This window comes from Eublepharis macularius, chromosome 3, assembly GCF_028583425.1.
Source record: "Eublepharis macularius isolate TG4126 chromosome 3, MPM_Emac_v1.0, whole genome shotgun sequence".
Taxonomy (NCBI): domain Eukaryota; kingdom Metazoa; phylum Chordata; class Lepidosauria; order Squamata; family Eublepharidae; genus Eublepharis; species Eublepharis macularius.
The window spans coordinates 93363081-93374117 of NC_072792.1; the positions used below are offsets into that span (position 1 = coordinate 93363081).

The following is an 11037-nucleotide window of genomic DNA, read 5'->3' on the forward strand; positions in this document are numbered from 1 at the left end:
GGGGAGGGTTGAAAGGGGTTGTTCCCTTTTGCACCAACAGAAAAGTTGGCAGAATCCAAACTTTACTAGTTCTTCTGTTTAAAATATCCAGTGTGTTTCCTTTTTATGTTCAAGAGAAGCAAATAATATTAGGATTAGATGAGCAAGGTATATTATTCTGAGTGAATCTGCATCTTTAGCATCTGTATATTTCTTTGAAATGAAAAATGTTAACATCTGGGATTGTGGTAATTTAACAAATGTTATTGGTTGCTTTAGAAATTATCAAGAATTAAGAGAGGATTTGGATAAGTAAAAGCTATAAATATTAACATTTGATTTCTCATTAGCATTAAATTACCTAACTTTTTCCAGAAAGTGAATTAGAACATTCAACAGTTACTTCGTCTTCAAGTAGTTCAGAGGAAAGCAAAGAAAGTTCAACAGAGCTCTCCTCTCCTGTATTACATAATGGAATATCTGGGGGGGGAAGTAATAACTTCCGAGTTACTAGAAACCGAGTATACCAGCAAAAACAAATGGGTAAGAGTGATTTATCAAATAATATTTGCAAAACCATTACTCCCAAGTATGCAGCTGTGTGTTCATTTTGAAATGCTTACCCCACCTTTTAATCCAACCAAGTCTATTAGTACAGGTAAAAGTCAACAAAAACAATTTAAAATATAAAACCAACATGTGAATTATGCTTATAAATTGACTAAAATAATTATTAAATTTTTAAAAGCACTAATCAGTAGATGAAAATACAAATTGCTCAGCAAGAATAGAACAATCCAACCAGTTCCCCCACTGTGGAAGGCTTGTGAAATAGCTTTTGGGAAGCTGTTCAAGTCTTTTAAAGGTATGTTGGAAAGTCTCCCTGGAGAGGGAACTTGATAAAAGAGCTCACTACTAAAAATTCCCTGTTGCTTATGCTCATTGGCCTAGTTTTCCATGGAGCAGGGTTTCATCAGATGACAAACAGGAGGGTCCATGCAGCAGGAGGAATTCTCTAAAGTAAAGTTTAGTAGGTAACGCCAGTAAAAAAATTTAGTAGGTAAAGCCAATTAAAAAAGTCCTAAAATGTGTGCTCTCAAGTGCATTTTCTATATCAGGAAATCAGGGGCTCAAACAAACAAGGCAAAGATCATATATCTATAATATGCGAATTAAAGGTTCATAAAACGTTGATTTTCCAAAACAGTGTGAGAAAGGGAGGAGATTTAAATTTGAAAGCATCTTCCCCTGTCTGTTGTTAGCATTTTAAGGAAAAGGTGTTTTTAAAAGACATTTCCATTTTTAAAAGACACTTCCATTTTTAAGAAAGCACAGATCAGAAAAGGAAAGCCAAAGTTAAAAACCTTTCCTGCCAAGCCCTGACATATAAGCCTGTAATTTGTATTTTATAGACAGACCAGCAGGCTGCTAGTCCTCCTAAGGGTCTCAAGAGAGGCTACTTCCAACCGCTCAGTTTTGCACTCTCCACAGGGTATTTTCATCTCTTTGTTCTGCACATGCTCAAATTAATCAACTATTTTGGAATTGGAACCTTATGTGTAAGAGCCTAAGAATGAGCAGGAGGCGATAGCCTAGCTTGCAAGGGCAGAACTAAGCCAATTGAAATCAAGGAAACAGTGAATAAAGGCAGTTATTTGTTTATAAGGATGATTAAGGAAGGGACAGTCCCCCCCATCTCAAATTAACCATCACATGAGGTTGCATTAACAGTAACAGAAAATATAAGCCCTACATCATTAGCATGTTGAATGTGTATGTATTGTTGGCACGCTTGTGTATCCATGGATTTCGGAGCGCATTTGTCGTGATAGCTAAATACCTGAATTGAAATAATGCTGTTGCTTTGATTATAACTTAACAGATTTTCGGTCATAAATTGCATGAATACAGAACTTACTGTATCCCTTTTTGTTCTTCAGTGTATATATTTTGATATGTTTTGATAAATATTTATTGAAAGTTCAGCAAAGAAAATGCTCATTATGGGAGACTAAACTACAATTGTACTTTCAAATGCCATTTTTGTGCTGTAGTAAATCTATCATTGAATGCCAGAACTAGAGTTAGTAACTAAGAGCTTCACCCAGTGCTTTATGAGGAAGCAAAATACATGTTTCAGAAATGTTCATGATTTGCAAACAAATTTGCATTTTTTTCATGTCCAGATTCTCAGCAGTCTGGAACTCTCCAAAGAACTACTAGAAGAAGAATGTATGGGACAGATACTGAATGTTCAGCAAAGCCTTGTGAAAGTTTGAGCAACAGACATGGAAGGCACAGAAAAATTCCACGCAGGAGTGCTACTGTGGCAGCTAATAAACTAAGACTGATGAGTGATGTAGAAGAGGAGCATTCTAGCTCAGAAAGTGCTGGTATTGGGAGCAAAAACAGAAAACTGCCTCATCGCAGCGCTTCTGCTGCAGCAAGAAAAGTGTTGCTAAATGTTTCTTACAGTTCCGTTCACAGTGAAAGTGATAAGGAAGTAAAAGAACAACATAGCCGAAGGAAAACTGTTGAACCTGGTTCTGCTAGCAATGCCATTAGAAAAAGGCATATTAGTGAATCTGAAAGTGAGAGTTCAAATTCTGAAAGGGGCATACAAAAAACATTAAAGAGCTGTCATGTTAATGGCCATAAGCAGCCATACAGAGCTGCTTGCTGTGCATCTCCCAGAATAAAGCCCACTGTAGAATTTTCAGAAGATGACTCTAAAAATCATACTTCAGAAGATGGGGATATTCAACAAGCTTTTGATCGTTCTGCACACAAAAGTAAATCCAAGAGCAACTCTGAGGCAGATTCTGAACCAGACAAATGCAGTGACTTACCAAAAAAGACTTTTAAAAAGGCATTAACTCCCTATAGGAAAGCAAAAGTTTTAAGTGATTCAGAGGAGACAGCAGAGTCTGGGGAAGAGGAAGAGGGAATTACTCTTCCAGAGAACAGAAGAGCTAAAACTTTAAGACAACTTGATGATGGCACAAAGTGCTCATCTAATTTGGAATCCGAAACAAACTCTAATAGTAGTAACTACAGCGATGAGCCAAAAGGATGGAAAGGGAAACCTGTCAGGAAAGGTGATGTATGATACAAAATACAAAGTTTGGGTTTTATATACATTTAAGATTAAAATGCATTTCCTTGTAGCTCCTTTAGCATAATAGTATTTCCCTATAAGAGTATGCAAAAAGAAATTTGAATTTCCTGCTTTGGAATTTCCGAAGTGGGGGAAAAGGTTGGAAATAAGCGATTTCCAAAGCGGCAAGCCATTCAAAAATTGCTTATTGACCTGCTTCGGTGTACTCCATAAAGATTCTGAGCACCCCCAAAAGCAACACTTTTCTTGCCGCTTGCAAGTGGTGAGAAAAGCGTTGCATTTAAACTTCCCTCCTCCCCCTCCCATCGGTTGAAATAAGTGGTGGGATGGGAAGTTTAAACCTACACTTTTCTAGCCGCTTGCAAGGGGTAGATTTAAATGTACCCCTGCTCACTTTGCCCACTTCGGGAGAGGCCAGGGAATTCCCTGGCTCCTCTCACAGCGGGTGAAGGAAGCGGCCTGGCAGCAGGTTTAAACCTGCTCCCCAGCCACCAGGCACTTACTTTGCCTGCTGTGGGAGACCCTGGACACTCTCGCAGCGGGCGAGGGAAGCGGCCGGGCAGAGCAAGCCGAGGGGGGGTTCTTTAGTGGAACAAAAATACTACCTTTATACAACCTATCACAGCTTGCAAACCTTAAGACGCCTTCCTGCAGCCTGCATTTCATTTGGGTGGTTGAGAACCTTGTCTTTCAGCAATGTATACTATACACTGCAGTGAAAACTATTAGCTGCCACAATCAAAAAAATTAAATTAAGCAAGAGTATGTACTTCATTGTGTGAACTGCAAATTTTAGTTTAACATCTAGTTTTTAAATGGCTTTAACAGAACAGGTCATAATGTATTAATTTTTACTGAAAATATTTATAAACCCACTGCCATTTCTACCAAACAACTGGAACCCAAAGCAGGTAACAGCAGTAAAACCAATACATCATAAAACAATTTACAAAACCATTTAAAGATCCAGCAATGAAAAATATTAAAGCAATTGTCCTGACTATTTATGATACGCAGAGGTGGTTAATAAGAAGAATTCTGCCTTAGTGTTAGGGATTTCTGTACTGCCTTATTTTCAGCTTTATTTAACTATTGAATATGGTTGCTATTACTATAAATGTGTACTTTCAGTAGTTTTTATTAATGTCTAATACTGTGCTATGTATTCCTTTTGCATGCCTTTATAGAATGTGTCATCCAGCAGAATGGACATAACAGAAAATCTGCCAGAAAAAGACCACATGAAAGTGATTCTCAGAAAAAAGAGGGAACTTATAAAATGCAAAATACTGAGCATTGTGGTTACAAAAGGTTATCACGCAGAAATCCTACTCTGACAGTTAATAAATTCAAGTTCACAAATGATGAGGACCTGTCAAACTTGGAAGCCTGTGGGGGTAAGAACAGAGGTCTTCCCCATCAGAGTGTTATTTCTGCAGCTAAAAAGACATTTGATAGTTCAAGGGATGGTAATCAGCAGTCTGCTTACAAAATCAATGAGTGCAATAATAGGAGAGAGCTCTCTGCGGCTGGTTCAACCTCTATTTCTTGTATACGGAGATATAATAGTGAATCTGAAGAGAGTTCAGATTCTGAAAGTACGGGAAGAAACAACAGGATTGTTAAAACTCGTAAGCAGCAGCACAGAACTGCTGGTGATGAATCCCTTAAAAAAAAATCCAAGGTGGAATTTTCAGAGAGAAACTCCAAAAGCCACGTGTCAAAGGATACAAGTCTTTCCCACGTCTTAGCTTATGCACCTACACAGAATGCTATAAGTAGTTCTGAATCTGAAATAAATACTGAGGTGGAAAAATGCAGAGAAAAAGTTGAGAAGCAAAAAAACTATAAGAAGACCCCAGCTTCTTCCAATAAATCAATAGGAAAAAATTGCATTGAAGCCACAACAGAATCTGAACTTAAAGGAGGTAAAAGACGCTATCTGCAAGACAGCAAGGAGCCTTCAAAAAGCCTGAAATCTGGATGCACAGCATGCTTACCGAATGCATCCTATTCAGATAGTAGCAACTACAGTGATTCCACAAAACAAAAACATGTGAAAAAGAAAGGGAAAACAGAAAACATTAGAAAAGGTAATGTTTTTAGAAATAATGCATTAAGTTTGTCTAGGTTAGGGAGATGCATTTTTACCTGAGCACAGAAAAGCCTTAAAATCTACCTTTGCCAGCAAACAAGGGGGTATGGTAATGAAATGCAAGCTTTATACTTAGCCAAACACACTGTATGTGTTGGGGGGCGGATACAAAAGTAAGGGTCTGAAATGAGCCGCCTTTAGAAATGTCAGTAAGAAACATCAATGCTTACACTCAAAGCAATGGATTGCAATGGATGAAAATAAGTGCAATAGATGAAAATAATACCTGTACATTGTCTGATAATAGAAGGTGCTTTGTGAGCAGTGGGAGAGTTTATACTCTAGCTTTCAATCTCAGAACTACCACACTCCAAATTCTAATATTAAATAATTGCTTCTCTGCTGGAACAGACCTTCCTTAAGGTCCTGCTGGCTTCCTGCCGGACCTTTTGATTCTCTTCTCATCTCCCCTGCCTATCTTTCAGGCATATGATGCTCTGCTGGGAAGAGGGAATGGACATTGCGCCAGGCCAAATGAAAACTTTTGCATACTCTGTCCTGGGTACGTGGGGTGGGGCAGGGCTACTTTTTTCCCTCCAGTATTTCAGATGAATCATGCCAAGTGGATGAAAGTAGCAAGAGTGATGGACTTGAAAGGTTTGAGAACAGTGGAACATGGCAGGTAACCACCTAGTTTGAGACTTGGTTTAGCTATGTTTTGGTTCCTCTATTCTTCCAGAAATCTGTTCCCTGCTGGCCACAGGAGGTACCTGTACTTGAGGAGAATGGCAGTGATTTAGAGAGGCAGAAGTCCAACATGTGCTGCCAGCTTGCAGCTTCCCATGACCATCTTACAGCCTGAGCACACTGAATAGCAATGTGGTGTACTTCCACAGTAGAGCACCAACCATTGGCTTGGGGCTGCTGGCACTAAAACCAAGGTCAAAAAGAGAGCCAGTGTTGTTACTTGAGGTGCAAAAAAGTTCCTGTGTGTTATTTTGACCCCAGCAAAATGATCTGGCTTCTTGGGGGTGGCCTATTCCTAGCCTGTGCTGAGCACATGTAAATTATGTTGTGCTAACTAAAGAAGTGATGTGAGTGTTCAGATTACACAGAATGCATTCAAGGTTTTCATATTTTAAGTTAAGAACTAGAGGCTGGGGGGAAAGGACTGTAAGGTAAGGGTGATCAAGGACTAGAACTAGGAACGTATGACTGCCAAATGACTGTCATTCTGTTCTTGATGAATTTCAGCTTCCCATCACATAAATATTTGTTTAAAATATATAAAGTCAATTTAAATATAAATATTTGTAACTAAGTATCTGAAATTCACAGTTCTATTGCTGACATATAATATAGCCTGGCTTCTCAATATTTCATTATGTTACTTGTTTAAATAAACTTAATTTTTTAGTATTGCAGTATTTTAAACTTCGAATTTTTTTTGCAGCTTTTCAGGGAATAAGGCAAAGTCCAATAGTACTCAGGAACAGGAAAAGCTACAAAAGGTATACAGAATTGAATAGTGAATCAATGAATTCCAACATTGTGAAAGGGAGAAAAAATCCACGCCGAAGTGCTGCTGTGGCTGCTAGTAAAATTAAGCTCATTAACATTACAAAGGAAAACTTCCCAAGTCCAGAAGTTGAAGACTCTAAATATGGAACCCAAAGACTTCCACACAGCAGTATATCTTCTGCAGCCAGAAAGTTAATACTGGATGATCCACCTTCTCCCTCCGAAAGTGAAATAGAACTAAAAGAATATGAGATGAAAAGAAAACAATTTCAGACCAATTCTTGCACAGCTAGAAAATCTACTGGGGGATCAAACCAGAAACATTTGGACTCTAAAAAAGAGTGTGTGGTAAATCAAAAGAGCAGGCAAAGCAATAGTTCAAGAAAGTCTCTCAGAACTGTGGGTGGTAGGTCTTCTAAAAGAAAAAAGTGTGTAGAATTTTCAGAAGAAGGATCATCTAATAGTCTTACATATGAAAATCAGAGAGACTCAAGCCAGTCAACATCTGCAAATAACCGTAACATATCAAGAAACTCTTTAGCAGATTCTGAATCTGGAAAGAGGTATGGTGGTAAAAATGTCAAGAGCATAACAGAGGCTGCGAAAGAGAAAAAGCAAGACAGTAGTTCTTTGTTAAAGCGCAGGAAACTTGGAACTTTGAGAAACGCAAAATCTGAACCTGATGGCTCTTCCAATTGCTCATCTGATTCAGAATCTCAAACAGAGTCTAAGGACATTAACAATAGCAAGGATAGAACAACACAAAAGAGGAAAAGGAGAGTCATTGCAACAGGTAAAAATATAAGTGACGGTGTCTCTGAACCTTCCAGAGCATACCAGAGAAGGAAGCGACCAAAAGTAAATGAAGAAAATGATTCTGAAGAACTAGATTTCACAAAATATCAAAGAGTGAATCGACGTTCCAAAATAAGAACTAGAAATAGAGGAAAGAGGACAGTAAGATATGCAGATGATGAAGATGATTGTGAAATGTAACCCGACAGTGATTCTAGAGTTGTTCTCTTCCTATAATTCAGGGAATATATATATATAAATATATATATATTTTTCTATGAAAAAGTTAAATATGGAGACTCTCCTTTTCATATTGTGATTTTGCACTTGCCTGCCTTTGTAGCAGCATTTAGCACATATGCCAAAATGTGCCTCATTATAGGGGCAAAACTTAACTTTATTGGTATTTTGCTAAATATGGTAGTAAATGAGGGTGTATGGGAGTAAACTACTAAGCAACATCTTAAAAGCTGTATGTTTAAATAGTATTATAGGTGCTGCACAGAGATACTACCTATGTCGTTCTACAGTAGTGTGTTCCAAAGCCGATAATTTGAACAGTTCTGTTTGAGATTTTATAAATCAGTTACAGACTAGCATCTAATACTGTATATTATATACAAAGTGGATACTGGCTTAAGAATAACATACAAAATGGTTCCCATCCCATGCAAATAATATAACAGTTAATGAGCGGTGCTAGCGATTTCCAAAACACGCCGCTTGAAGTAATTGGTAATAAAATACTTGCCTATTTATAAATATGTGGATAGAGGATTTTGCTTTCAGTTACAATCTTTTAATATGTGGCTTCCATGCTGTACATTTTGGATCACTGAATACAGATGATCACTTGAGCCTAAGATTTTTTGTGTGTGAATGTTTTGTTACAGAAAAAAAGCAAAATTTTAAGTAAAGCTTGTGCTTTGTGGGGTTGTTTTCAAAAAGGATTAAAACTTTCTAATATTAAGAGTGCTAGTATTTAAGGTGTTTTGCTAGAGCTTGATGCCTGATTACTTAAGATTTCATTCCTTGTAACGTAGATCGTTGGTGCACTGAAATTTCACCACCACCTGATTTGTCAAAGTACAGCACCTTCATGTTAGTGGTGTTTAGGCTGGCACTGTTGAAAACAAATGATCTATCTTTAATGTTGCATATCAAGAATGGAAAGTGAATGGTATTGTATAACTGTCTAATGGTGAAATGTTGCAATTTCCTTAGTAATACCACTCTGCCTTCTCTGGGGGTGTCTGGTATTCAAACCTCTTCCCCTCTTTTCCCAGGGATTACCAGTTTGTTTCTAGTGTGGCCCCATTTGTTTTAATTTTGTGAACATTCTACACTTTTGCGTTAAAAATAACAGTCATTGTTATTCCTATGGGCCTCCTGAGATTTTCTTCTGAGAATTATTAATTCAGTTAAAAACAAGCAAGTGAAGCCCATTATGTTGGAATGTTTATTTTGTCTTCCACGTCTTGATTTCTAAAGCAAAAACTCCCCAAATAAAACATGTCTATTAATAAGAATACTAGTTATCACAGTGCTTTATTTTTCCAGGTTAACTTAGAAAATATATTTAAAATGAAGGTGCATTTGGATTTGGCTCCTTTTGCTTATTTGAGGAATTTTTAAAATTAAGCAAACTTCAAATGACACTGAAAGTCCCAAAAACTCTGGATCTGAAATTCACATCTGTGTAAAATGGACATTTACTTGCAACTTCAGAATAGCAAGTTACTTTCAATTATTTGTTACTGTTATAGTAAATCAGCATAACATAAAAAGGGTTTAAAATAATTTTGAAATGTACTCCTAGTAAGTTTTCTGTTTTGAAATCTGTATCTTTTCCTCAGCTTGAGACTTTCCAGCCAGTCTGGGATTCTTAGAAAAATAAATGAAAATACCATGATCAGTATTTTAAAATGTATTGATCTGTTCGTATAAGAACCAGTGCTGAGATCATTTTTAAAGCTGCAGTTAGGAATCAGACTTTAGCTGCTCGTTAGAGCCAGAATCCAAAGAACTGCAGTACTTCTGCATGCCCACAGTGAATATTTAGTCCGATGTGTCTCAAACAGTAACCTTTTGAAAGGGGCATTCTAAAAACAGTATGACATTCTGACTGCTATTAAAAGTTTTTGCTGCTCAAAGCCCTTGCATTTGCCTAAAATAACCATTTATGTATAAAGCTGGTCTTCATTCTAAAGTGCCAAGAGGCTAGCTTTGTTCATATACTGTGGTTTCTGAGCTCTTTCACTTTCTTGTGGAGCACACTCCTCACACATCCATCCTTTCCTCTTTCTGGACAATCCATTTTCTAGACTCTGGGGAAATCTAGAATTGATGCAGTATGAGGAACAGCTCCTGACTGCCAAGGATGGATAGCCCAGTGTGAATATGTGCAGCATTGTATCTAAATCATAACAAAAAGGAGGAGAGATGTAGACTCAGGGAAGTAATGAGTTACACACCAAGAGTGGTGAACTTGTTTCTCTGTTAGTGAAGAAGGACATTCAGCCTGGCTTACTCATGCTTTCTCCTGAGGCAGGACCATGCAACTGAACTGAGTATCCCTGCCAGGAGGAGAAAAGATGTTACAGTTCTGGTTCTGTTCCACATCTTGATATCCTTAGATTTTCGTTGTGTCTTCTGTGCAGTCCCAAGTGGGATCTGTGCATGCATAGGCCAGCTGCAAACGTTCTAAAGCTCCTAAAGGCCCAAGACACTTGCCTAGCCTTTTTGTGTGCTTTTCCCCCAGGGGAACCTATTCACACCTATTCAGGCATTGAACACAGTGTAATACCAAAATGACAAATTCAGATGGGCATGCTTTGTGTTTAATCTGCTTGAGAGAAGAGCACAATACCAATCTTGCAAGTACTGTCAGAGATTTACACCCAAAGCCAGAGCAGCGAGGGCCACCCAATTAAAGGTGTCACTGTGGGGGGAAACCCTAGCAGTAGCAGGATCAACCCCAAAGGCGACTAAGTCAGTGCAGCCTGAGGTGCCCGCTCCGTCTCACTCGAGGCGTTGAGCCTGTTGGAACCGACTCAAGTTCGACCAAGCCAATTGAATCCGACATGGTCGGATCCGATGCCTTGGATCCGACGATCAAAGTCGGACTCTATAAGAACTCCACCGCCTACTCAAATACTGTGTCGGAGCCATCCTGCAAGTTAGGAGCTCCAGAAGGGGGAACCCCCTAGGAAGAGGACAAAGAAAACAAAACATTTGTCCAAGACCAAGGATGCCCACCGGGGCATTCCTCAGGGATAATTGGATCGACCAAGAGGTGCTGATGATTGAACCCACCCTCACTCCTTCAATGCGCTCTAGGACACCACCAGTGCGCTCCAGGTGACCGTTGGTGTGCTCATCAGCAGAGGGTGAGATCCTGCATGGGACATATTCATCACAATACTCACTGACTGGAGTTACTTCCACAAATGGTACCATCGTGAACAATCCCATCATGAGGTGAACACAGGAAGGGCATACCATACAGTTGTATTGCCTAGAGAACCAT

The 11037-nt window shown here is 38.6% G+C and overlaps 1 protein-coding gene across 4 annotated transcripts in view; it reads left to right on the top strand.

The window, feature by feature from the left end:
* The window catches only part of BRWD1 (bromodomain and WD repeat domain containing 1), a 106670-nt gene extending 97633 nt beyond the window's left edge, over positions 1-9037 (top strand). For all 4 annotated transcript variants that reach the window (XM_054973143.1, XM_054973145.1, XM_054973144.1 and 1 more), the window contains exons 39-42: positions 355-522; positions 2166-3077; positions 4285-5190; positions 6646-9037. In XM_054973143.1, the coding sequence (XP_054829118.1) occupies positions 355-522; positions 2166-3077; positions 4285-5190; positions 6646-7709 (3050 nt within the window). In that variant the 3' untranslated portion in view covers positions 7710-9037. The remainder of the gene's footprint in view (positions 1-354; positions 523-2165; positions 3078-4284; positions 5191-6645) is intronic.
* The last annotated feature ends 2000 nt before the right edge of the window (positions 9038-11037 follow it).